The sequence below is a fragment of the Natator depressus genome, chromosome 8 (assembly GCF_965152275.1).
Source record: "Natator depressus isolate rNatDep1 chromosome 8, rNatDep2.hap1, whole genome shotgun sequence".
Taxonomy (NCBI): Eukaryota; Metazoa; Chordata; order Testudines; family Cheloniidae; genus Natator; species Natator depressus.
Genome location: NC_134241.1, coordinates 91,767,795 through 91,795,192, shown reverse-complemented (window position 1 = coordinate 91,795,192; position 27,398 = coordinate 91,767,795). Strand labels below are relative to the sequence as shown.

General features: G+C 39.7%; 2 protein-coding genes across 6 annotated transcripts in view; both read right to left on the bottom strand.

The window, feature by feature from the left end:
• MYSM1 (Myb like, SWIRM and MPN domains 1) overlaps positions 1-21,391 on the bottom strand; it is a 30,710-nt gene extending 9,319 nt beyond the window's left edge. For 2 of the 5 annotated variants that reach the window (XM_074961649.1, XM_074961648.1), the window contains exons 1-14: positions 20,668-20,777; positions 17,252-17,327; positions 16,937-17,007; positions 15,579-15,656; positions 15,421-15,447; positions 14,801-14,879; positions 11,082-11,180; positions 9,397-10,175; positions 7,722-7,852; positions 4,775-4,878; positions 2,906-2,983; positions 912-1,000; positions 507-561; positions 370-420 (exon numbers count right to left, since the gene is read on the bottom strand). In XM_074961649.1, the coding sequence (XP_074817750.1) occupies positions 370-420; positions 507-561; positions 912-1,000; positions 2,906-2,983; positions 4,775-4,878; positions 7,722-7,852; positions 9,397-10,175; positions 11,082-11,180; positions 14,801-14,879; positions 15,421-15,447; positions 15,579-15,656; positions 16,937-17,007; positions 17,252-17,327; positions 20,668-20,744 (1,794 nt within the window). In that variant the 5' untranslated portion in view covers positions 20,745-20,777. Of the gene's footprint in view, positions 1-369; positions 421-506; positions 562-911; positions 1,001-2,905; positions 2,984-4,774; positions 4,879-7,721; positions 7,853-9,396; positions 10,176-11,081; positions 11,181-14,800; positions 14,880-15,420; positions 15,448-15,578; positions 15,657-16,936; positions 17,008-17,251; positions 17,328-20,660; positions 20,778-21,347 lie in introns of those variants that run through there. The other 3 variants (XM_074961652.1, XM_074961651.1, XM_074961650.1) reach the window with 3 other exon arrangements.
• A 2,512-nt stretch (positions 21,392-23,903) lies between these two features.
• Positions 23,904-26,174, bottom strand: LOC141992946 (CARD- and ANK-domain containing inflammasome adapter protein-like). Its single transcript, XM_074962292.1, has one exon. It carries the CDS (start codon positions 26,172-26,174, stop codon positions 23,904-23,906), a length of 2,271 nt encoding a protein of 756 aa, XP_074818393.1.
• Between the last annotated feature and the right edge of the window lie 1,224 nt (positions 26,175-27,398).

Below are 27,398 nucleotides of genomic sequence, written 5' to 3'. Positions count from 1 at the left end.
AACATGCACACTGAAGAGATGTTTCTTTTGGAGCAACAGCTATCACAGAAGATGGATATCCTGGGAGAAATGGAACTGAGTACGGATCTGATACTACTCTTATTTAAGTCAGTGACAACTCTCCAGTGACTTCATCTGGAACAAGAATAGGCATTAACAGCCATTCATGTTGGTAGACAACTCGCATAAACTATGGTTATTATTACAGTAAAATATATAGACACAACCCTAAAGAGATGCAGCAGTTTGGGATTTCTCCTGTAGTAGACTCTTGCTTTTAGTTCTCAATGGGAAGGAAACTAATGAGAAAAATGGGGCTATATCAAAATATATACTTCAGTCCATTATAAAACAATGCTTAATCCTTACCAAGTCCATTATTAAAAGTGCTTCTGAAGCCACTTTCACCTGAAATGGTTCCTGAAATGACAAACAATAATGAGTATCAGAGACATCCTGTAAGTAAATAAATGAATGTTCTTGATTATTCATGAATATGTACTTACTCGTTTTTCTTCAGTGAAGAAACAGCAAGGTATCAGCTGAAAGGGATCAAAGGAACTACAAAATGAAAGAAAATTTCTCTAAAGATAAGGACAATCAATGAAAAAAAGTCTTTAAATAAATCACATTTTCTCCCAACAGCTCCTTCTTTGTTGGAATTGCTCATTCCCTGACTCCAGTGACTGCTCCCCAATTACTGGAATTTTGCGATTTACACCCATGAATTTCACCAGTAAAGTTTTGTAATTTACAACTGTGATGTCAGACTTTTAAAAAATCTAGATTGCAAAGCACATATGTCTACATAGTAATGATTCACAACATTTAGGTTTGAATCTATGCAAGCCAATTATTATCTCTATTTCCAAAAGAGAGATTGTAGAGCAAACAGCACACAAAAAGAAAACCTTTTTATTTGTCTTGATCCTTTAGAAGGTTTTGCAGGTTTAAGTTTCTCCTCCTCTCTCCTTCTTGCTAGTTCCTCAGCAGAGAGATGCTAAAAAACAAATTTTATCAGTAATGATTGCCAGGCTCCTTCAAAATACCTAGATTCCGGGCACTAATTTGCACCCTGCCATGCTAGCAGCTTTTGTCATTGGATCACTCATCATGCACTGAAACAGCCAGAATATACCATGCAGTGTGAAAATAGTGACAGAGACATTAGCACATAGATCTGTTTTTGCAGGAAGATGGAAGAGACTCTTCCTATCATCCCCCAAGGCTTGATCTAGTCAGAGTTCAAGTAATGGCATCCACATCTCACACAAGCCTTCACTGTCAAATGTATGTGCAAGTACTACCTCCATTATAATCAGCTGGTCAAAACTTTCTCAAAGCAGTTCCTCTTTGGTGCTGAAATTTTCCACATTGTCTCAACCTAAAGATCATTCTTTGCAGAAAATGGTAGATGCAGCAGCCAAAGCCATTGAAACATTTTAGTTATTAGAGCCCATGCTTGCCTCAATCATGAAGCGTGGCTGTCTTGTGAGTGACATTGTGTACATACATAACTCAATGGCAGAAAAGTGGATTTTGTTTAAACTGCATGTGTTCTCTAGGTTTCAGTGAGATCTAATAAACAAATTGAGTTTGAAAGAAAGTAGTTCAGTAATCTTGATGTCATTAATGTCACACATTTTTCTCCACACAGGAAGAGTAGGATTATCTGTTAAGTTTCTCTGCTCATTCTAAGGTTTAGAACACTAGGAGCGTGGATGCACAGTAGACAATTTTCTGTTTAGTCTAAATTGACTTTGAATGTTGATGGCTCTGCGAAGTACTTCAGTGTCATCTAAACTTGCAAACACTTCAAAAAACTCTGGAAAATCTTACAGTTTGGGATATCATACAATTTTGGGGAGGGGAATGGCGGGGATGGCATTGTTCACATTTCCTGAACTCTATCCCTAGAGGAATAAATACAGGGCTGGAAACCTAAAAGGCCTAAATTTTCTTTCCACCTCAGCTAGCCTTAATAAGGTCACAGTAAACAGTGTAAGAATCAGGACTGAAACCGTGACTGCTAGGTCTAGTCTACTAAAACAGTGCTTCCGAGGTACATCACAAACGCTCTATTTTTTCCCCAAGATAACCACTCACTGAAACTGTTATAAAGCCCCCACTGTCTTACAGCTAAAAACCCAGGGTAAAGGTGGGAACTGGTCAGTCACACATCTATCACCTCTCTCTTTCTTGTGCAACATGTAAAACTCAGTATGTGATGTAAAAAAACTGTGTAACATAGTACATAGTCTTCAGGTTGGTTTATTTTTGAAGTCACTATAAAAGATCTACAAAGCAAGGCAAGCATCAAATAAGTTTTATTTGTTACGAAGAATGTTTAAAATAAGCAATCTGAATTTTTTTTAAGATAAACTCATACTCTTATTGTTGACAATTTGGAATAAAGAGCAACCATATTGTAAGGTATAAGCACAAAAGAGCACAAATTCAGCTCCCAGCCTTAACTCTGCTTTTCCAGATTTATGAATGCTTGATATTTCAACCTTAATGTTGAATTAAAGCTACATTTTTTATAAACAAAAGATTTATATGATGTGAAATGAAGAGCAACTTTTCACTGAATGAGAGTAAGACTGATGAAATCTGCACATTAAAATAAGAAACATTATGGCCATGCCATGACATAGTGTATGCTTTATAGTATAGCTGTACAAGTTTGGGACATGCATACTCAAAAGTACATTCACCATGATATTAGCACAGTTGCCTAAGAGTTGCTCCAATATTATTTTCAAATCATGGTTTCAAAAAGAACAAATGTAATTTTAATGCTTATTATGCAATCATTTTTTCTACTGCCTTTGATGAGATACCATCTGATAAATGGTTAGCAAGAACCATATCTACCAGAACAGTTTAAAAATACAAGAGTTACCTCAAATGTCTGTCCTTCCAAATCCTTGGCATCACACCAGTTTCCCCAGGGGTCTCGCACACGCCGTCTTCTTGTACGCTGTAGGAAGAAGGTAAAATACTAGTCAAACATCATCAATCCATGCACGTCAAAGCACTGACATTTGCTGAATTTAATCAGCCATAAAATGACATCCAAATGGCCAGTGGCTCATAAGCATTATGACTCCCAGAACAGTCCCACTGAATAACATAGAACTCTTTTCTTTGGTTTATACTCAACAGTTGGCAACCTTTCTAAAAATAAATCCCGAAAGGTTTTCCTTAAGCAGTACAGTAAATACCTGAGTAAAGATCCATGGATCCATCCAGCTAGTACAAACAGCATGGTTTATTATATGTGGGCTTGGAAGATTTCTCTCTTTTTTTCCCAATTTCAAGAAATATTGATTTTTATTTTTAAATTTTTAAGAGTTTTTATTTTTACAGTTATGGGAAATTGGGCGGTGGGAGGATAGAGTTGGAGTTAGGCCAGCACTGACACTACGTCTACATGGGGGTCCTTGTGTGGCCGAGGGGCCCAAGACACTGAGGCGCTAGGTACCAGGGAGGCCTGGAGAAACAAAGACCCTTAGCTAAGGCTCCAAGGACAATGACGAGCCCCTGGCTGCAGGGAAGGCCACAATTCCTGCCAGGACAGCCCCCGCACTCCTGGTTGCTGAGTGAATGAGTGAGCAGGGCCGTGACAACAGAGCTGTAGGTGGCTCCCTGTGCTGCCACATTACAGGTGACACCCACTCCCTGCAGGCGCATGGTGTGGGGAAGGCTGCGGTCATGGCAGGGCAGAGCAGAGACACCCAGACAGGACCACAAGGGAAGGTGGAAGATGAGCTGCCAGCTACAGGAAAACCATACTGTTGCCAAACAGCCCTGCCCCCCAAGCAGGACTTCAGCCTTCCCTGCACCTGCAGGGATCAAGCATCATCAGCCCTGCAGCCATGCAAGAAGCTCTCTGCAGCTTCGTTGTCAAGGCCCACTCACTCCCATAACAGCACCGCTGCAGAAGGCTCAATCTATGGTGCCACAGACCCAATACTACCCAATCCCTGCAAGCACAAGGTGCAGGAGCGGGAGGCTGCACTTGCATCAGCTGTTACTTATGGATATTTTTTTCATCAATTTCAGTGTGTCAGCTGAAATCAACATTTATGGACATCAATTTAAATCGAATACTACCAAGACTAAGTATACTGCTAAATAATTGCAAATTATGATGCAAACAATATTGGGTATGGCTCATGCTTTCTGCATAACATTTTTTATTTCATATATGGATTTTCTTTTCTATCACTTCCTTTGTGGGGTTGATTTAGTTTTCTTGCACCAATGGATTTAAACACATAAAATCTTTACAGCAAAATAAAAATTTGGTATTACATACACTTGTTACATAATTATCCTGCAAATCTTATTCTTTTAATAAAGCAATGAATTATTTATAAAGTCCCATGTATGCGTGGTTATAAATGCTGAGCTCTAAATAAGTCACTCCAAAAACCTGGTAAATTTACAAATTAAAACGTAGGCAGCCTCACTGCATGCTGACAGAACACTCCAGTGCTTTCTCATGGATGCCAATTGGCAAATTATGCTAGGTTTTCTAGCTCCAGACAAGCTGGAGTGGAAACCAACTGTGCAATAGAATAGTAATTAGGACAGGTACGACAAAGAGTAACACTGGTGCTAAAGCAGACACCTGACTCAAAGAACGCTCAGGAAAGTGATCGAAGCTGAATGGGTTAAGAAGAAATTCAGAGAGATGTCCTGTATCGAAAGTGAAAGTTGAAGAGGCCCTATCACTGACACATGCAATTTTTTATTTTCATCTTACCATGGACTGCAAACGCTGAGCAAGCTGGTATGCTTCTATGGTGTCTTTGCCTTCTTTGGATCGTGTTTTGTCAGCGGGTTGTGGTCTGTTATACACAGCCTGTTCTATAGGAATGCAGAGCGCACACGTTATTTCCCACTAATCCTGGTAAATAAAAATTCCATATTTAATAAAAATCTCAACGAGGAGGTATTACTCTATGATAAGGCAATAGTATAGTCATCTGGTCCTCTCCCAGCAGCATACCAACTTTCAGAAAGGAAAACTTTGTTCTTATCTGTGATTTTTCTTTCTAAGACCCCCCGTGTCCAGCAGTCTGTACGGTGCGGCATTCTCCCTCCTCCAACGGTTGGAGGCAGAACAAAGATTCACGCACAGCTAGGGGCCAAGAGCACCACCTGTGGAGAATCCCAGAATGATGGCTTCCAAAGCTGAAAATTACTAGCTGTGGGGCCAATATGAGTCAATCAAGAGTATGGTGGCCTTTTCCTTTACTATCTTTTTTCTCATCCTTGCCAGTAGAGGTACGTGGAGAAAGCCATAAAGTAAGCATTAGGGCCACCTTTGAGACAGAACATTGATTCCTTCCCTTGAGGCAAAGATCTGTGATTGGAGCCCTGAACTTTTTCTACACCTCCTGAAATAGAGAAAGATTCAAGCTCCAGGTCCTTCCTGCTGAGCCTTTATGTGGATAGCTTAGAGGGGGGAAGATAACTCTCTGACAAAGTCAACAGATGTATCACTTCCTTGTGGACGGAGGAAGATTTAGTTCTCCCTTGTTGGCTGATGTATGCAACTGTAGTGGTGTCATCAGCTGTGAGATACATGATGCTGGTGGACTGGCTTTTGAAAGTAGAGGAGGGTTAGCCTGATGATCCTGAGCTCTAGCTCATTTATATGCCTCTTCTTCTCCAAACTGGACAAAGTCCCGTGAGCCACTGTCCTGTTGAGGAATGCTCCCCATGTATGAAAGTTTGCTGTGATGGTGATCATGAATTTCACCAGTTCTGATACTGGACACACTGTTGGAATCTTAAGGATGATTCAGTCCACCACTTGAGGGAGGAAGTGATTCACTTTGGAACTGTGATTCTCTGTTTCTGATTGATTGCAATTTCTTCCTATGATAAGAAAAAATCATCTAAGCATCCTTAGATGAAATCTGGTCTGCTATAGAGTATCTACACATGGAACTAGCATACTGAGGAGCTGTATCAAGGACTTCTAGGGATGTCTGATGACTTGGTGAATTAAAGAGGTCTTCTGTTGTCTCTCCTCTGAAATGGTGTCTATGATCACTCCTAAAAGCAAAAGTCACTGAAATAGCTAGAGAAGAGTCTTCTGCATGTTCATCAGAAACCCATTATCCCAGATGCAGATTACAATCTCCTGTAGATGCTGAAGGGCGATCTGATAGTCTCCTTTTCAGGTACTTGTCCTAAGAAGGGAGAAACATATACCCCCTTTCTCTGAGAATGCAAGACCACCAGGATCTTTGTGAAGACTCGTGGGGCTGACACTAGTAAGAATGGGGGAGCCCTGTACTGAAAAAGCTTCCCATTATAACAGAAGGGCAGAAATTTCCAGTGACTCGCCCTGATTATCACATGAAGGTAAGCCTCCTTGAGATTTACTGAAGTCATTAAATACTGGAGTGATAGAGTTGTAATGATAGACTTTAGTGTTTTCAGTCAGAACTTCAGAGACCTGGTGGATTTGCTGAAGGATTTGAGATCTAAGATGGCTCATGTCCCCATTCTTTAGGGTCACTAAGAGTACCAAGTACACCCCATAAAATCTGTCTTGTTGGTTCCAGCTGTACCGCCCTAATGCCAAGAAGGCTTTTACTTTTTGGTGTTTGGTTAAGTTGTTTGATCTGGGAAATATGAATGTATCTCTGGGGAACTGCTAAGTTTGATGGCATAACCCTGCAGAATTGCCGGTAGCATCCATTTGTCCAACGTACATGTCTCCCATATCTGGGTAAATTTCTGAAGCCTCTTGCCAAGTTAAGAGGTCTTCTTGGAAGTGGGGCCCCAGACATGGTCTGAAGCAAACCTTGCTTAGAAACCCATAGTTCTAGGAGTCTCCGGTTAGTCAAATTCAAGATGTTTTTGCTAGTCCAATCCTGAAGGCTTTGCTACAACAAGGAGACCCCATGTTTGCCCAGGAGTGGAGACAGAGAACTCAAGTTATCCACAAAGAGGTTGTCCTGGCCCCAGGCTGGCTGTCAATCTTTGTTCTGCCATCAACCAACAGAGTGAGGAGGAACATTGCATAGTACAGACTGTAGGACATGAGGAGGGGCTGAGAATTATGTACGTTCATGCACAAGACACCTGTGGTTCCTTCAAACTATATAGCAGGTTAGCTAAAGAAACAGGTTAAACTGCTAGTTTTCAATAAGTTATGCTTCTCCCATCTTATGAGAAAGTGCAGTCAATAGATAAAATCCGTACTTGAAGACACCAAGTATTTTGAAAATTTAAAAGGAAAACAAAAGCACAATTTATTTTCTTTCAGAAGGTCTATAATCTTAGAGCCAGAGTCTGCAACCTTGATACCTACTAATACCTACTCTTACAAGTAGCCCATTAGGATTTACATGATGACAGGGTTGGGAGGTCAAACAGGTCACGACGCCATTATGTGAGGTACCTGCCCCAAAGAGCTTACATGAATCAAGGGTGACTAGAGACTTCAGAGAAAAAGGGAGATGGAATGAAGACTACCCACATGTATAGTTTTGATTGGACTGAATGCAGAAGGTACTCAGCAATGAATTTAACTCAAAAAATTCTTTTGAAAAATACAAATTTTTCTCTCCCTTGATTTTTATATCTCATGTAACATACAGAGCTTATCAAAATGGTTTCTGACCAATAACAGATATTGTTAACATCGTGGTTATAATTTGAATGGATGCAGATTAAAATGTTTTTTTTACCACAACCAAAGTTAATTGCTCCTATTAACTCCAGGTACGTGTGTATCCGTCCAATACAGTTAACATCACCACAGTTCTTAAGGCCTGGCCGTACTGAAGTCTTATTCAGGTATTTAGGTTTACATCGCTCCCTAAAATAAACCATAGAACATTTTCAAACAAAAAGAAAATGGATCAGTAAAAAGAAAAAAAAAATAGCTTAATTGTCCCGTGAAGCCATTTGAATTTCCTTGTATTTTTTCTACAGGAATTATTGGAAGATTCTGACTATTTAACACGTGTAGCACTCTGACAAAGAATGTTAGTGGTATCAGGCTTATAATCACCCCCAAAAAGCTACTCATGAAGTAGGATTGTACTGTTTGAGTGGTTGTTTTCTAAAGTACACTCTATGAAAAACAAAATATGGAATAGTCAGAGTATTCATACAGATATCTAAGTTTAATAAAAAAATGCAAATTTATGATGGTGTTTGAGGCTGTGCAGATTTATTCAAATACATACATAGGGAAAAAGATATCCCCACACAGCATAAAATATAAGCCCTGGAAATGAATGGTGCCAGGGAGCAGCAAGTTATTGAAATGAAATGATCTTGTTAAAATAAAATACTTGTGTCTATTCCGTGTCACATGTTCTACTGTATTAAACAATTATTTTAAGTAACTGCATAAACAACTTGTAGGTTAATGTGTGATAATCCTGTTTTTTTATCTTTCATGCACATTTACTGCTTTGAAGTCTGCCGAAAAATTTCCCTAGAAATATGGGAGCTTGCAACTGCTCCAGAACTAGTGAGTAGGTTATCAATTTATAAGGCAATTAAACTAGAGCTGAGAGAATACTGTAATATTTTTAAAGTGAGTACAGTTAAACTCAGAAAACAAAGCTACAGGAGAACAAATTGCACGGCAAATTAGCCTGTCATAGTAAAAACATGGGTTCCTTAAAATGGTTCCATGAAGACAAACTGTACAATACTGAAGACTCTGAATAGTGCTCCCTGTTGAGAAGGACCCATTTTAAAAATGGTTTTGATTATCACTTTTTGCTCTAACATAGCCACTTAAGAGTTTCTATTTTTATAAATTCTATAAATTCAGTCTCCTACCTGTCCCAGACTGAAGAATGGACACACATTACCGACATCACTAAAGAACAACTTGCGTGGGAATTTTATGTAAGGTCTGAAGGACAGGACCCAGAATATAGAAGACATATACCAGACCCATGAATATATTGTGATATGCATCCCATCTACATACCATTACTGTGTGATAACAACTGCAAAGTAGTGCACTAACCAGTATTACTCTATTTTCTCTTCCCTCTTTTGGTGTAATACGCTAAATTGACAAAACTGGAGAAAGAATTCTAGAATAAATTCTAGCCATGTGTTTTGAAAATGGACACCCATTTTCATAATGCTCCAAAACTTTTTAATTGTTGAAATGTAGAATGTTCCTTTATATTTAAGAAAAAAGGGAAGAGGGGAGGGATACCCCATCCATAGCCAATGCTGTTACTTTTCAATCTTGTGAAAACAGCTAAAATATCAGAATTTTGGCAGCATTCTGAGCTAGGCCATTAATTCCATGACTGTTCTAACTGCATCAAAACAGCACATCAGCAGCCTTAATCACATATGTTATAAAATGAAATCAATTTATCTTACCACTGATCTAAAATGTAATTTCTAATTTTCAGATAGCGCTCTGGTGTTTTGGCCTGACGTCCCTCAAAAAATTCTGGAATAGCTTGCTTTTCTTCTCCCAGAATGATATTTCTATCAATTTCCACTTCTTGATCAGGTGGCTTAAGCTCCTCTGCTTCTTCTTGATTTTCTTCATCCAATTGGCAAGAAGGATGGAAAAGCATTTCATTATTAACTAAGTCCTTCTGCTCTTCATTAAGTTCTTGATCAACTAATTGCTTGGTGTCATCAAAGGTCCCTTTCCTGTCTTGCTCACTTTTCTCTGTAAATTCATTAAATTGCAGATAAACTGATTTCACAGATTCATCACCATTCACGCTCTGTTTCTCAGAGCATGTGGCTGCAATGTCTGGAAACTCCAGTGCTTCTACCTTGCCTTGCTCGGCCTTTTGAAAGTTGTCTTCTGCAAACTGGGGAATTGCAAAATTGTATCCAGCAGACCAAAAAGTGTGTTCTCTTCCTCTGGTTTCTTGAATTGGAGTCTTTGGAATATCAGTTAATTTAGATTTGCCAGGTTCCAGTGGGGGTGCATGAGAAAGCAGCTCATCCATTTCATCCGTGATATCTACTTCTTCATCATCCGATAACTTTTCAATTTTCACTACGTTCAGGTTGGGGTCTGCACGGCCCCTCAGGTTTGCCGGTGCCCATGCCACCACCTTCTCTCCTTCATCCTCAACAGGAAGACTATTGCTGCTGTACTGACTTTGTTCCTCTTTTTCAGAGTCATCAGTTTTTGCCTTAAAGTATAAATGGATTATAAGAAAAATTAAGCATACCCCAATAATGAAGTTTAAATGTAAAAGAACACTATTAAAATCAATGGCATAATCAATTTGGTTCAGTCTAGAGGGATCATTAAGTTTTATGTATTAATTTACAAAGCTTGCCTTTGTCAAATTGGGTCCAACGTTCAGTTTTCATGATGTTCTCCTTCAAAGGGCAGTCCTATATTTCATTATTTTATACTTATATATATAAAAAAGGGATTAAGAAAGGACTGGCTGGCAAAGCTTCCAGAATTGTGGACATCTAGCATTACAGTTAGCATTCATCAGCTAATTCATCTTCTCTCAGCTCATTTTACTTATAAGAAACTATACATTAAGGAAATCATCTTCAGGTTTTTCTTACTGATTTTTGTTTTAAAAAGTAAAACATTGAAAAAATGCAGACTTTAAGGAACTTATGCAGCATTATAGATGTGCATGTCACTTTATATTCAAAATAAGACCAGTCCAAAGGATATTAATGTATGTATTTATTAGTAGCTAAAGTACACACAATTGTCTTTTAAAAAAAGGTCCCAGAAGAGTTCAACTGGCAGTCGGAAATTACATTACACTGGACAGCTGCAACTTCGGAGTAGTCAGAAGCCAATCTGTTTTCAGTCTAGTAATATATTCCAAGTATGTGGGTGTCCAATAAAACAAACCATATTGTTTATTGCTTGTTAGAGCATTTAAAATTCCCAACAAGATTAGAATAATTCCAAACCAAGTCAAATTTCAGATTTAAAAATCAGCAGATAAGCAATATTTCAACGATAATGTCCCATAAATGCATGTTTGCATTCAAAATATATGATAGGAGCATACTTGCCTCACTGCCTTTTTTACTAACAGAAAATGACATTTCATGTTTACCTTGTTCTTAAAGTATTGCCTGGCATAGCTCTTTACTTGTAGAACAGTGCGACTTCCAATCAACTTGGCAATTTTTGTCCATCTTCGGCCAAATTTAGCCTAGTGTGACAAAACGAATTAAAATCAACCAATCTTTTCTACATCTAGGTATCATTCTTTATACAAGAAGAAAGTTTTACAGAAGTAATTATTTATTAGAAATAAAAAATACTACTCGATCCTTGCGAAAAGTCCCATTACCTAGACACTGGACAGCCAGAAATTACGTTTAAGCAGTAAGTGTTATTAATTCACTGCCCTGATCTTGAAAGCACTAAAAAACATACTGCTTACTACCTTGAGGAGTCTCATTGAAGCTAATTAAGCATTTGCAGGACTGGGTCATGCATTTGTGTAATACTGTAGTATTCTGCATTCCACTCTTGCACACAAAAGAGCTCAACTTACTCAAAGTCTGAACCACAACTTAAATCTGCATCTAAGTTGCTTAAATTAAAAGTTTACTCAGAGAGGCGCTCACAGCATATAGTAGCTTGCTACAAAATCAACTGACCTTTTTCCCTTTTAAGAGTTAAATACTGAATTATAGAAGTCTCATTAAATTAAAGCACTACTCTAAATTTAAATAAGCCTTTTGGAACTCTGGTCCTGCTCCTTCCAAACAGGTCCATAGTTGAACATACCCACCTCATGCCATTTCTTAACTACACTGTACATAAAAAGTAAAAACCCAACAGTTCATGTATGTGCACATCCATTCCAAATCCTCTGAATGAATAAAAGACCAGATTTAGACTACGATCTCGCAAAGATTTATGCACATGCTTAATTTTATGCACTGAGTGTCCCACCAAAGTCAATGGAACTACTCACAGAATTAAGAATATACGTTGAGTTTCTGCAGGATCGGGATCTTTAATTATGCACAAAAGGCAATGCTAATGCAACCTCAAGATTAAGATTTTTCAAACTTTAAAATATGGTTCTACTTGAAAATGATTAAAAGCTGCATTGGGGGAAATCAAAATTTATTGTGGCCCCATGTCAAATGTGCTCATTTTAAAGTGAAAAGATTATTTTTCCTAACTGCCAGTCCAACACATTTACCCTAGGTTCTAAAAGTCAAACTCGGTTCTTTCCTTTACATGCATTACCACCTATAACAGACAGATATATTGCAGGCCTAATTCCGCCCATGCCAAATTCTTCCATTGAGTCTAAATGCAAATTGACACACATGTATCTGTGCTAGACTGAGGGTGTTATAATATCAGATGAGTGAATCTAATCAGGAAGGCTGCATTGGTTCACGTTAAATGTGAATGCTTACTATGAAGCTAAGTCCCCAACAACGTTCCCTCTAATTTTTTTCACCCATGTACGGAATAAATTTTGTAATGTGCACCAAGGTAATGTGCGGATGTGCACCACCAGTAGAAACAAAAAACCTAGATATAATATATATTTTTTAAAAGTTACCAATAGGGATAACTACTCCAGCCAGGACAAGACAGGCATTTTAGAATTCACTACTCAAAGAATTCAATTTAAGTGTAAGAGAGAAATAAAAATTATGAAATGCATAGACCAGTCAAAAAACTAAAATAACACACTTTGAAAGACTATAATTACAGAGAATATATGTGCATTGCAGGAAGTACCAAGAAGTAACAACAACAGGTGTGTGACACAGACTGTGCGTGCTGACTGCTAGGGAAGTTTCTGAAAGACTCCCGTACACAGTTTCTCTTTAAGGCACTCACTGAAAGCTCCCCTCCCCCACTCTGCAGAGGGGGGGTACATGGGCAGGGGGAGAGACAGTGTGAGTGAATAAGTGAGAGTGTGTGTGTGCTGGCTGCTGGAGAAGTCTCTGAGAGACGTGTGCTGTCTCTTTAAGGCACTCACTCACCTGAAGGCTTGTTCAGACCTCAGAGCTGCTGTAAGTTCTGAGCCTTGTCCCCTCTACACTGCTCTGTGGAGATGGGGTACAGGGGCTGGGGGAGGGGGATACCCTGACATAAGCACCTTCCCTCCCCCCACTCTGCACAGCCAGCAGGAGGGTCCCAGGAGCAGCTGCAGGAGCAACGTGGCTGCAAAGCAGTGGGGGTGGAGGGGTACTTGAACACAAGCTGCTGGCTGGAAGTGCCTGGCTCTGCTAATCAACTGCATGGCACTTGAATCTCTCCTGGGCAGATGTCCAACCGCACAACTTACAGGGAACACAGGCCCCCAGTTATTCAAGAAGCTCCCCACCAGAGGACCCAGGCACCTTTGCAGGTCTGGGGTCTAAAGTTCCCATGTAGGGAGGCACAATACTTTGCATCCTTCTAAATACTGTTTAAGTTGTATTACTTTCAATATTCTATGGCAATATGATTTTCAAAGTCAAAGTAGGCCCATTAAAAAGCCATGTCCACTACAACATTCAAAGGCACTGCTTGTAAAGGGCTATTTGCTTGACAAAATACAACTTTCTATACCCCGCTATTTTAGTTGGAGATGTTTAAAAGAAAGTTACAAGAGTTAGAATTTTTTTAATGGCGAAAATTTTTTACATTGTCTTTATAAGAAAAAATTGATTCAATATTTTTTCTCAAACTTTCAAGACAATATTAATCTTTTGAAGAAACCAGGGCTGAAAAACTTTCACCTGCCAGGCTGATGTTTGCTAAAGTTATGAACAACATGAGATTAGAACAGATATGCTACAGCAGCCTTTACTTTAGCTGCTGTTAGTGCACCTTCTATTATATTACATATATACAAGCTTTCAAAAGAAAAGCATGCTTACAAAAATCATTAGACGTAATCATTGCAATGACGCTACAAGGACACAACTTGCAATCATCCATCCAAGTAGTAATTAAGACTAATTCTGACGTGTTTTACATGTCAGATTAGATATATCATCCAAAAAACCGCAAAGCCCTCTGTTTTCAAGCAATGAGCTAGCAAAGCCTTGTTAAAATCAATGAGACTGTGAAGGTCCAGGGATTCACCCACCTGGATCTCCTTGTATTGTCAGGGGCCTGTGTCTGTTTATTGTCGTTTTTTCGCAGAGCAATAGGTAAGAGAAAAATAGTTTTAGAAAATCTGACTGGAAGTCACAAAAATTAGCAGGACGATTCAGGGATTGGTGTATTTATTACATATGTTACAGTAATGTCTAGAGGTAACAACCAGGCTGGGGTCCCACTGTGTTGTACTCTTTACCAACATATTAAAAAAAAAGCTCCAAAGTGCGTATATTAGTGTCAGAGGAAAAAAATGTTTTTTCAGTTTACTAGATTTCAAGGCACCCCTTCATGTTTGACACTTCCTTTGTAAACTACAGCACTGCTATTGTAACACTGCAATAGACAAATCAGTAGCCCCTGGGACAGTCTAAGGCCCAAATCCTGCAACTGGATCTGGGCAGGCAGACCCTTGTGGACAAACCAAGCTGTGCTGATTTCGATGGAGATTCACAAGCTATGTGACTGTGTGACCAAGGCCTAAGTGTGCCTGATTTGTTAGCAATTGGAAATTATTTTTAACAAGTTAAAAGTTAAAAATGAAAAATTAGCAACTTAGTGCACTGCAATTATTTTTATTTTGCAATGAGAACTCCATTCATTTTTTATGAAAAAGGGTTAATATTGCGTTTTTCTTTAAATTAAGCTAGTTTTTTTGGTTTGTTTTTTTACAGAAAACTGAACACTGAAAAATACAATATTTACCAGTCCTTGTTCAAATAGCTCTTTTTCTTCGATTGTCCACTTTAGTGAGCAGCTAGCTGATTTTGTCGGTGAGCGAACCCTAAAAGAATAAGAAAATGGAAGCGCTTTTTTAATGAATGCGCATCTCCAAAAGATTGCAACAATTTCTGAAATGTGGATTATTATATTTCTTCAATGGAAACTTATAGGATTTGTTTTAAACGTTTATACTCGTGATGAGAGAACTAATTCTTCCAGGTTTTTGTATTACAGAAGCTAATTCAAGGCAGCACAACACTCATCCACAACTTAGTTTGCAGAGGTTGGGTGGAGGGGAGAATGTGCGGGACACTTGCAACAAGGAAACTGCAAGCACTAGGAAGCCAACTGTAATTGTTCTTTTTTGTGATGTGGACATGTGTCCTTCAGAAATCCAATTAATTTAATACAGGCCATTTAACAGTCAAATGGCAATGTCTGTCAGATTGACAATGTCCCTTTAACTATCTTACACAAGTAAAGAAACAAGACTAAATGTTAAAGGGGAGGTAAAACTGACTTTTTATGCTAGTGTTCTGTAACTTAGCATAAATCAAAAAGAGCACTTAAAAATACAACTCAATTATTCAAAAAGTACCTACATGACTTTTCCCGTTTTCTTATGTGGACTGTAAAACAAAAAAAATAACGGTGACTGCTGATCATCTAAGCAAATATATATATTTTAAAGAAAGTAGAAATTTGGGGCAGGAATGAGACTATTTCATCATTTCTCCCACCCCCCCAAAAGCAATTTTACCTTTTCACAGATTTTTTGTCACCTTCCTTTTGATCAAGCCATATTTTTTCTGGAAGTGATTTATTAGATAAGTAATACCTGTAATCTTTACTAAGGAATTTTTGGATACACAGAACAGAACTATATACACACAAAAATTCTGATAAAATTGTCACTGGTTTAAAATACTATTGAGTTAAACAAAGGAGGAAGTGACTGTTTGACTTAGAAATAATGTGAGTATGTGGTTTACAAATAAACTAGACATTCTGCTTCCTCCACAGCCTGTTTTCCCTTACGACTTTGACACAGTAGTAGGACATTTTCTTCTCATCAATGTCAAACGCCACAGCCTTTTTGCAATTCAAGTCTGAATAATTTATTCCCGTGGTAAAAACATTCTGTACTGACATTTTGTTGTTCCTCTGTAAAGTACTTCACTTCAAAGGAAAAAGGACAGGAAAACAGAGGTAACTCACATTTGTTAATAGGGTCACCAACCATTTGGGATTAAGTATCTCAGCAACATTAGGAGCTCTCATACTGTCAAGAAGCGTGAAGTGTTTCTCAGAAGTGGCATTAAAAGAGCTCTTGCAATGAATGGGTATTTTTTACCACTCAAGATATGAGTGAATGTGAAGTGAAAAAATCAGAAGACTCATGAAGTTTGGGGCACCTGAACTTTATGGATGTGTATATGAAAATTCCCTTGAAATAAAATACTTTGCAGTTATATAAACTCTGTCATCTGAGAAATGAAATGTGCTTTATATGCATTAATAATCCGCACAACACCCATATGAGGTATTACTACCAAACCCATTTTAAAGATGGGAAATAGGCACAAAAAGGCTAAGGGTACATCTACGCTGAAAAGAAAAACCTGTGACACCAAGTCTCAGAACCCAGATTAATTGACTCAGGCTTGTGGAGCTAGGGCTGAGGGGCTAAAAATAGCAGTGTAGAAGTTTACCACGACCCATAAGGAGGGAGGGTCTCAGAGCCTGGACTCCAGCCCAAGTAGGACCGTCTACACTGCTATTTTTATCTCCGCAGCATGAGCTCCATTGAGCCCAAGTCAATTGACCCAGGCTCTGAAAGTCGGTGTTCCGGGTCTTTTATTGCAGTGTAGACATACCCTATGAGACTCGCCAAAGCCTGAGGAAGCTGAGGGTTGCAGAGTGGCTGAACAGGGTACTGAATTCAGGTGTACTATCTCATACTTCCATGCTCTAACTACTGGAGCACAATGCTTCAAGTTCAGTAAACACTAATCTCTTTAAAAAGAATCCACTATATATCTGCTTCCTGCTAGGACAGAGGAATTTATTTTGCCCTAGGAAAGGAACAGACATATAAGCAATTTGATAAAAGGATACTCTTCTTCCAACAACATTTTCTCAATCACGGCCCTGTTCTCTTCGCTAATGTTGCTATCCAGTGTCCATGGCTGGAAATGACAGACACATTTTTCAATTATCTTCTTAGACACACAAATATCTAATACTTCCTCTAAAGCAAAACCAATCACAGGTTGATTTTTTTTTTTTTTTTTAGAAAAGATAAAAACATTAATTTATGTTCTCAAATGGCAGGGGAAGAAATACAAAGTTTTGAAAATCTCTGTGAAAGATATACCATTCATTTAAAACAGACAAACAAACCAAAAAGACTATTTCCTATAAACTACTTACAAGGCTGTTATCCGTTCTCCAAGATGAATCAAGGTAGTGATCTTGCAATAAGCCAGAAGCTATGTTTTCATAGTCTCTGTAATAAAATTTTCAATCATTTTAAAGAAGGAAAAAAAGATTTGAAAGTTCATATAGTCAGTAATGCAAACACTTTAAAAGAAAAGAAAACAGGTAACCTTGTCAGAACTGACATAAAAATTTGGACTTTTATAGTGTTACTTGTATTCATTAACATAAGAATAACAGAGAGATTCTAAAATTAAAAGGGGTCACTTAGATTTTGTAGAAATATTATGTAGGGCCAGCCTTTCATAAGATTTCCATTGGGCAAAGTGTAAATGGCCCCCTCACAGAAAGGGACCTAACCTTTTCTTCAATATTTTTCAACTGTTAGGGCTCTTACTAACAGTACTATCTCTCCCTTCATGCTGTAGAATCATGCATAAAGTATCAGCAAAATCAATTTTTTTTTTTACTGAAAAGTTAAAAATTTTCTTCCAAAAAAGACTGAAAAGAAAGTGGGAGCAAAGCTGTGAAGTATAAAAACACAACACAGGCACCAGAGTCTCGTAGTTGTTAGAAGACAGAAGTTTTATTTTCAGCTGTCACTGCCTTCTTGTGTGATCCTCATTTAACCTCTCTATCCCTCAATTTCCCCACCTGTAAAATAGGAATAATAACCCCCTTGGTAAAGGTGCAAGACCCCTGGAGGAAAGGTGCTATTTTAGAAAAATGTAATTCTTAAGGAAAATCAAATATCAGTCTTTAATAAAAAACAAATAAACAAGACTGATAACCTTCATATGTACTAGTATTTAGGGCTCAGCTGTACAATGTGATACCTCATGGCATTAATACTTTAAGAAATCCAGAAACAAGTCCTATGGTTATAGCAGCTCTCATTTTAGTATGCTGCATATGTATGCTAAGTAAGTTGGTGGAAGGAACACTTTGGACTAATAAGCTTTTTTTTTTTGTTTAGCTGCATTAAGTAAGAAATATTACTGTAACTGAGAGGAAAAAGGACAATTCCTAAGAGAACTGTTTTGGAAAATATTATGTATTCTTAAAAGCTTTTACATTCCCCTTCAGAAAGGGACAAATCTTCTGAAAGTATTCTGAGTTTAAGATGCTGCTGCTGTAAGAAAAATAAACATATCAGCATTTGATTCACTTAGAAGCCATCACTTGAGGTTGATGATGAGGGTAAAGTATCATCACCTTCCGCTAAGCATAAAAAATTGCACTGAGATTACAAAAGGGGAAAGAGACTGAGGACTGTGGGGTCCCAATGCACATGCAAATCCTTTCAATAAAGGGAAAGCAAAATGCTAAAGTGCCTGGACTTCCTTTATGATCATAAAAAGTAACAACGAGTAAAGAGTTTTTTAAACTTCTCCATCTCTTTCAGTGATTCTGTGAAAAACTATTAGCTCATTTACCCCAACATCCTGTCACTCCAGGATTGTTATATTTGTCTTTGCTTTGTCCAGTGTAATCTTGTCATTCTCAGGGCAGGTCTACACATAAAAAGCAGCAGCAGTGTAGCTGCACTGATGTAGCACATTTTTGAGAATGCTATTATGCTTCTCCTGTAGGTGTAATCCTCCTCCTTGAGAGGCAGTAGCTATGTTGATAGGAGAAGCTCTCCTGTCAGCATAGTGCTGTCTACACCAGGGGTTAGGTAGGTACAACTGCATCACTCAGAGGTGTGGATTTTTCACACTCTGAGTGACGTAGTTATACTGATATAAGTTTGTCGTCTAGACCAGGCCTAAGTGAGGCAATTACTATCGCCCTGGGGAAATTACCATACAAACTAATATTTTACTGCTGAAAAACCTTCCTTGATATTCAGCATAAGAGTTACTTAGTTCAACTTCATCTAATTACTAGGAAACTCACCCTTCCCGGAAAACAATTATTAGCCACATGCCCCCCTGAGGTGGTGCTGAAAACAGTTTAACTGCTAAACAAGACTAAACTCTTTTCTCCCACCAGTTCCAGGTACCCCAATGCAGAAAATATATCAGTTTCTTAGAGTGGAGAAAGTTCTAATTACAGGTCCCCTCGGTACATGCTTTAAAAAAAAATTCATCTACCTACATAAAATACATTTGACCCAGGACAATCTTTTCAGGACATATACAAAAAATGTGATTTTAGGCATCAGAAAATTTGAGAACCATGAAGATGGGCAATGCATGCAATACCCACCCCAGGTTACAAACATCCCACATGGGCTCCTTATACAAAACAGTTTTATTTTATAAAGCACCTGTCACACACACTATGGCTTGGTCTACACTGAAAAGTTATATTGGCATAGATGTCTCAGTCAGGGGTGTGAAAAAACACACCCCTGACTGAGGTATCCATGCCAACAAAACCCCACTGGGGATGCAGCCATGTTAACAGAGGAGGGCTTCTATTGACATAGCTAACTTTATTCCAGGAGGTGGTGTTCTATGCAGACAGAAAAACTTGTGTTGGCAAAGGCCATCTCTATACTACAGGACTATGCCTCAATAGCTATGCCGGTGTAGTGTCTGTAGTGTAGACATACTCTTCATCCCAAAGGTGCTCTGGAGTGTTCAGCATAGATGCAGAAGCAGCTTATTAATATGAGCAAGAGAAAAATTAAGAAGTCTAAAACAGGAAAGGTGAGACAAGTGAAACAGAGCTACAAATGGGCAGGTCATATTCAGTTTTGCCAACTCTCACGTCTTGCTATATTTTTTCATAAAGCCCCAGCTTCTGGATTCACGTGCTTAGCTCAGAACCTCTCCTCCCCTTTGAAATCAGAAGGGACCTTTCTAACCCTCATGGTTGCGCCCAAAGCTCGAAAATGTGACCTGAGTGACCCCCTGAAGGCTCAGAAACCAGCCAGTAAACACAACTGGCCCAGAATGTATTGTTCTTTTTCAAAATCGTTACTTTCACACCCATCGCATGGGGTCTGAGGCCTGACTCTGGCTTTTCAGACGCCTGGGGCAGGCAATGACGTTTCTATGGCACCTTCTGCCCCCAAGCGCTCTCCACCGGGGCCACTGACACACCGAAGCGCAGGGCCGGGGGGGGGGGGGGGTAACGGGACACTCTGGCCCCTCCCGCGCCCCCCGTCTGACGGGCTGTGCCATGGGAGGCTGCCGTGGCCCTGCCGTCCCGGGGGAGAGGCCAGTTCCCACCCGGACATCCCCTCGCCCGTGCGCTGTCCAGCCAGCCCGCCTCCGAGCGAGGGGCGCCCGAGGCCTGCAGCCGCGAGGGGGCTGAAGAGGAGGGAGCCCCGATCTCCCCTCAGGGGGCAGGGCGCGGAGGGAGTCTCCCCGCGCGGGTGAGCGGTGTCTCGGGGGGGCGGGGAGGGGACGAGAGCCGAGCTCTCCCGGGGGCGGAGTCTCCCCTCCCCTACCGCTCACCCCCGCAGCGTCCCGCCGGCTGCGGCTACCGCCGCATCCCCTTCGACGTCCACATCCACCTCCTCCGCGGCCGCCATGGTTCCGCCTCGGCCGCCGTCTGATCGCGCGAGAGAGGCGGGGCCACAGGACCACCCCCCTGTCCCGCACGTCCGGCCCCCTCCCACTCACCCACCCGATGCAACTGAGCAGGCGCAACACTTTGAGCATGCGCAGGACAACGCTTGAAGCCGTGCCCGATGCTCACGGTGCCCTTCCATGATTTTCTTTCTACCCTCTTCGCTTCCCGAGTCAGTATCTGAGGCGGAGGAGCGGGGCGAGGGGGGAGGGGCAAACACCGGGGGAAAGGGGAGCGACGCCCTAAGGGACGGGGAAGAGAAGGGCAAATACCCAGGGGAAAGGGGGGAAGAGAGGGGCAAATACCCAGGGGAGAGGGAGAAGAGAGGGGCAAATACCCAGGGGAAAGGGGAGAAGAGAGGGGCAAATACCCAGGGGAGGGGGAGAAGCGTGGGGCAGCGGAAGGCGCAGGAGCTCAGGTTTGTTGCTGATCTCTCCTCTCCCCCGACCCCCCCCCCCCGTCTTCTCCAGCTCACCCTCAGGTGTTCATCCCCAGATGTTCAAATCCAACACCCTCCTTTCAGACTAGGTCTCCTCCCAATGCACCAGCCCAGTGTTCCCCCTACCTCTGCCACGTCTTGCTGACTGCAGGGTGGAAGCGCCGTGCAATTGAAGCAGTGGCTGTCCAGTGCCGTTCGCCTTTCTGCTCCACTTGGAGCTGTTTGAATCCTAAATCGGAGTCACTGTGGCTGGAGATGAAAGTGTCAAAGACTTGGAAGTAGATTAGGCTCCTGGCAGGTTTAGGAACTGGTCTGGGCTGGTTATTTCCTACTGATGTAGTTAGAATAGCGCAAACTTCTAAAGTAGGCATTGTAAAGTGCCAAGCACAAGGGGGTCCTGATCCCTGTCCTCCTTGTACTCCAATATGACTAATACTGCAACAATATAAAGCAGAGCTTATATGAATGCAGTTTATTCCGCTAGTTATGTACGTTAGGGTCTAAATCAATATAGTTGCAGTGGTGCAAATTTTCCCAATGTAGGCAAGACCCTGGTCTTCCTATCACTATCCAACAGTGCGCAAAAGGGGGATGGAAATCTAGAATCCACTGCTTCAGTCATGTGCTTCTCAAAACTAAGGGACAGGTACCCAGAGAGTACTCTAACTGAGACAGTTTAGGATGCTGATAATGTGGATATGAGGCAAAGGTTCTGATTCAGCATGGCTAGTGTAGATTGCTGAATTGTTTGTGCTTTAAGTGGTTCAATAATGAATGATGCAAGTCAGTAGTGTATGTACAGCATAAGTGAATGATCATGGGCATAGAGGACATTAGAAACAGAACTGGAGGTCAGGAATTCCTGTCCGAAGCTAGATGTGCTAACATAGCTACTCCCAAGCATGACCTTAGTGTAGTAAGCCATACCAGTGCGTGTAACTTTTTACATCAGTGCAGCACATCTACAGTAAGGGTTTCCATCTGTGCAACTATATCAATGTATCCTGCAAAAAAAAAAAAAAAAGCATATGGACAGGTGCACTTTCTAACCTTTTTATAAATTTAACCTAAATAAATAAATGAAATAGAGAATACTTGGTTAAAACATGCTCCATTCCATTAGGTTCATCTTTGGATTTGTGAAGGCATTAGCTTCTAATACAATGGGAGTTCCTGACCGGTGAATGGACATTTAGCATTGTCTTCTCTGAATTGAAAATGAAAAACCATTCCAACTGTCTGCCCTCATTGTAGGGATTGCCAGTGAGCCCAGCCAAAAGGGGAACATGGGTTGGCTCGGCTAGAGTAAATTACTACATCCCAAGGAGTGTGATCTCTAAGAAGTCTTATGCTGTAGGATGATCAAAGACTCCACTCACCCTGGGCTGAGACTATGAACCTTGGCTATGAAATGCCCCTGTTGTCTTGGAATAAAACTCTGGCACAAGGAGCCCTTTCACTTTCATTGGAAGTGAGGCTGTGAGAAGCTTTTTGTTTTAATTTAGGGAGCTCTGGCTGCATGAAGCCTCTTTCCTCTGGTTATTTGAGTTTTGAACCCTGGAGGAATTGTTTTTTTCAGATGGTCTTGGCTTTTCAGATCTGTTTTTCAGCTCCATAAGAGACCTTTTACCCTTTGTGCTAATTAGATCAACAGGGATAATGATGGGGATGGCAAAATACAGCAAGGGTAAGGATCATTATCAGGTAAAATATGACTTCAGATTTGGTTCTATTAAAAAGCTTTTACACAATTACCGACCAATAAAAATATGTCCAATTTAAAGAAAAATCCACAGGAAATACTAAAATGAATGAACACTTCACTTCAGTGTACGCAGTCTAAACATTTCAGCTTTGTGCTAGAACATGTGAGCTTGAAAGAAACTCATTACAAACAACTGTGAAACTAACTAGTGTGTTTTCACTGTCCATGCTGAGAAAAGCAAAAAGTAAACAAACGGCATAGTGACATGTAAAACGAAAATTTATTTTTATAATCTTAGTTGCTGCTTGTAACATAGGAAAGGAAATTTGTGTAACAAACATGATTTTAACCAAACAGTAACACTTTAATTAAACTTAAATATACTGGTTAATATTGTATTTGAATATTTAGCACTTTTTGACTAACCCCAACCATTATTGGCCAACCCCAACCATTCAAAAATCTTGAGTCAGGCTCCAGAAAATCTTGATAGATCATCTTAAAAGTCATGAGATTTTAAAAAGTAATAAATCTGGGATTCTTATTTTATTCTGATTTTTGAGCCTGTAATGTTCACATCTTCAAGCTTTACTTCTCATCAGCAAGGGCTAGAAACCTACTTATTTTTTAACCTAAAAAATGAGATTCTTTCGTGCTCACTTGACTCTTAAAGCTGGGTCTCTAAGAAAGACACCAAATATCATGAGATTCATAATAAAATCAAGAGAGTTGGCAACACATAGTAGATCAACAATGAGCTTTATATCTTTATGTATATGTATATATTTACCATCTCTGATCATTAGCTTATTTTTACTAGCCCCAGCTTCATTCTTAGTTATCCCTATATCAATCAACCGTGGCCATGTATATATGATTTTAAAGTCTGAAGTAAAGAAGTGGTATCCTATATATCCAGATTGTATGAAATTATAATCTTGCACATAAACATTTTTAATGTATTCCTCATCACAAATTCATCTTACTAACTTTTTCTTTTTCAAAAGAGTTACAATCTGAGCTTGGTTGTCACTTGTGCTAAATTCTGCTACTTGCAGTGGAGTCTTTTTGAGGCTATTAGTGGCTTGTAAATTTGCTTTCTCTCCCTGAGACCAGCTGACAAGTGAGTTTATGGCGTTAAAATGACCAGCCTTGCAAGCACAATGCAATGGGGTATCCTTGTTGTTGTCTAAAGCATTAATGGTTGACCCATTGCTCAACAACAAATTTATCAAGTCACTGTGTCCATATTCTGCTGCAAGATGCAGTGGAGTCTTTCTCCAGATATTTTTATCATCAATATTTTTATTCTTCACTGCTGTCAAAAGGATCTGTACAATCTCTGCATTGCCTTTGATGGTTGCATAGTGCATTGGTGTGCAGCCATCCATGTCTTTAATTCCAATTCTGGCCTTCTGGACTAACAGAACTTTAACTGTATTGAAATGACCTCCCATAGCTGCAGTATGAAGTGGGGTCTTTTTCTCCTTGTCCATTGCATTGGGATCAGCATTAAAACTAAGAAGCAGCTCCACCATTGCATGATCTCCCTTTTCAGCAGCAAGATGTAAGGGTGTCTTTGACTGCTTATCCTTTACATTAACGTTGGCTTTGTGATGCAGCAGCTGTTGAGCAAAATCAACATTCCCTCTTTGGCTTGCGACATGCAAGGGAGTGACTAATTCCTTAGTGACAGCATTAATTTTGGCCCCAGCATTGATTAAAATGTCAACTATTGACCCCTTATTATGAAATGCAGCAACATGGAGTGGGGTTTGCTCTCCCTGGCTTGTGATGTTAGCATCCATCCCTTTGCGGAGAAGCAGGTTTGTGATGGAGACTGCCCCGGCTTGAACTGCCACGTGTAAAACCGTGTTTGAGTTGGGCATCTTCTCCTCCAAACTAGCCCCCTTTGCAATGAGAACTTCTGCAGTCTCTGTTTTACCCATTTCACATGCCATGAGTAAAGGTGTGGACTGCATTTCATTGTGGGCATTGATATCTGTTCCTCTATCAACTAAAGCTGCTACAATGCCATGCAGGTTCTTCTGGACAGCTTTAAAAAGAGCTGACACCATCATTTCAGGGGACAATCCTTTAGAATATTCCAGCAGTATTCTAACTATGGATTGTTTGTGATTATTGAAGGCTACATCAATGATGTTAGAGTCAATGCTGGCTCCAGCTTCAAGCAACAACACCTTTACAGTTTTCTCAAATCCCTGGGAAATGGCATAACCCAAAGCAGTCTGTCCCTTCTCGTCCTTTGCATCAGCTGGTGCACCATTCTTTAAAAGCATTTGTGCCAGGTTGCTCTCATCTTTGAGAGCTGCCATGTGTAAGAAGTTTTGCCGGTTCTTGTAGCATCTTGCTTCTTCTTTCAGGATCCTCTTCAGTATGTGAGTGTGGTGGTTCTGAGCAGCCAAATGAAGTGGGGTCTTGGCTTCTTTATCCAAACTGTATATGTAGGCATCAGCTTGGAGAAGCACTTTCACTGCATCATCCTGGCATTTTTCAGCAGCCCTGTGCAGTGGTGTTCTTCCTTTTTTATCCTTTACATCCAGTTTAGCACCTTTGTTAATTAAATATTCAATTATTGCAACATGTCCATTAGCAGCTGCAATATGCAGAAGTGTTTTATTTGAGGCGTTTACTGCATTAATATCATTCTCCTTCAATACTTTTGCTAGATCAGAAAGATCACCTTTAGCAGCTGCATCAAAGATACTAACAGCATTAGAATCATCTTTCTTAGGCTTTGCTGCAGGTACATTTTGTGTTTGTTTAACTTTCTCTTTCGTTGCTCTTTCTTGCTTTGATAAAATCTGTCTAGGAATATCTTTCTTCTCTTGGTGTTGTTCACTGGTCGTTTCAATCCATTCCTTGTCCTTTTCAAGTAGATACCCTACCAGTTGTCTTCTAGCATCTCCAATACTTTCATTCACATCACTGACATACTTTTTTACTCTGTTATATAGATTTGGCTCCACTTGTTTTAGACATGGATAAAAAAACAGCCTGCAAGCTCGCTCACCTTGAGAAACCAGGATATCCAAAACCCGGGAGTTCTTTGCTATTCGTGTTCTGTAGTAGGACATAACTATTTTTTTCTCTGGTGTAAAAATACCATTGTCTATCATCCAGTTAAGAATATGGTCTGGGTTGTTTATGCCTTCTACCAGTTCTTCCTTTTTTGTCTTTAGCACTTCTATGGCATATGGATTTGTAAACAAACTGTTTAAATACATGATGATATGAGTAACTTCTCAAAAATTGATTAAACTATCGTTTGAAGTTGAGCTTGACAGTGATACAGCAGAGCAGGATCACATTATTTCACAAATTCTTTCATAAATAACTATACCAACAACTGTAGTTCAATTAGAAATCTCTGAAGAATACTGGGAAAGAAATCCAAAACGCCTCACCTTTAGTTTTCCATCTGTGTTAGAAGTTCTCTGATCCTCTTTGCTATTCCTTAGCAACAAGTAGAGTTGAGTAACATAACAAAACAAAACACAAATCCAAATAATAAATGTATTCTGTCCAATTACGGCTATTTTGCAAAAGATGGCTAATAAAATTAAAGAGGAAAAACTGCTTTTCTGAAGTTGGTAGGTAAGCAGCATATCTTTGTTTACCAGGTTCCTCTTAAGGTATAAACTTTTTTGTTTGCTTCTTGTAGGCGGCAATGTAACCAATTTGTCAAATGTGACAAAAGAAAATCAGCAGCATAGTTACTGTTGCTATAATTACATTAGCCTTTGTGTAAAGTTAGATAAAATTGTACACACTGATAGCTACATAGGGGGAAACCCCAGAACATACAAAAATTCAAATAATAACAAAACACTAAACAAAAAAGAGAGCGATTAAAAAAAATACAGCCATTCCAAATTTGTTTTATAATTTCAAGATCATAAAACATTTAAAATATTTTACATTTATCACATAATGATGCATATTTAATATAAGCTTATGTTTAACTCATGACTAAACTTCAAGTCTTCCCAACTTATTTCATAGGACTTTATTCATCAGTAAATTTGGGTCCATATGTAGTGCTGACTTCATCAGTTCCTTAGACTTCTGCACCTTGGCATCCTGAAAGGACACTAAATTGGTGTGTCAGATTTTTCAGGAAGGGAGATTACCTTCTGCCTCCCGTCCTGATATAGACCTTTTAGCTCTACCTTCTTTTAATTGAAGCCACAATTAATGACCCTGCAGTACTCAACAGATGATTTTCTAGTAATGTGTTTGACCAACAGCGGTGGATCAAGGTGTGATTCATTGTGTTGGGTCTAGAATAAAAGTAAATAAGGCCCCAAACCTGAAAACACTTAAAATGGTTAATTTAAGGAGTAGTCCCATTGAATTTAGCTCTTATTTAATACTTTTTATCCATAGATTTCAGAGTACTTTACAGAGGAAGGTGGGTACCAAGATCCCAATTTTAAAGATTGGGAAAC

Excerpts from the sequence above, each read along its gene's own strand:
- LOC141992946 (XM_074962292.1), bottom strand. The coding sequence starts at position 26,174 with ATGTATTTAAACAGTTTGTTTACAAATCCATATGCCATAGAAGTGCTA.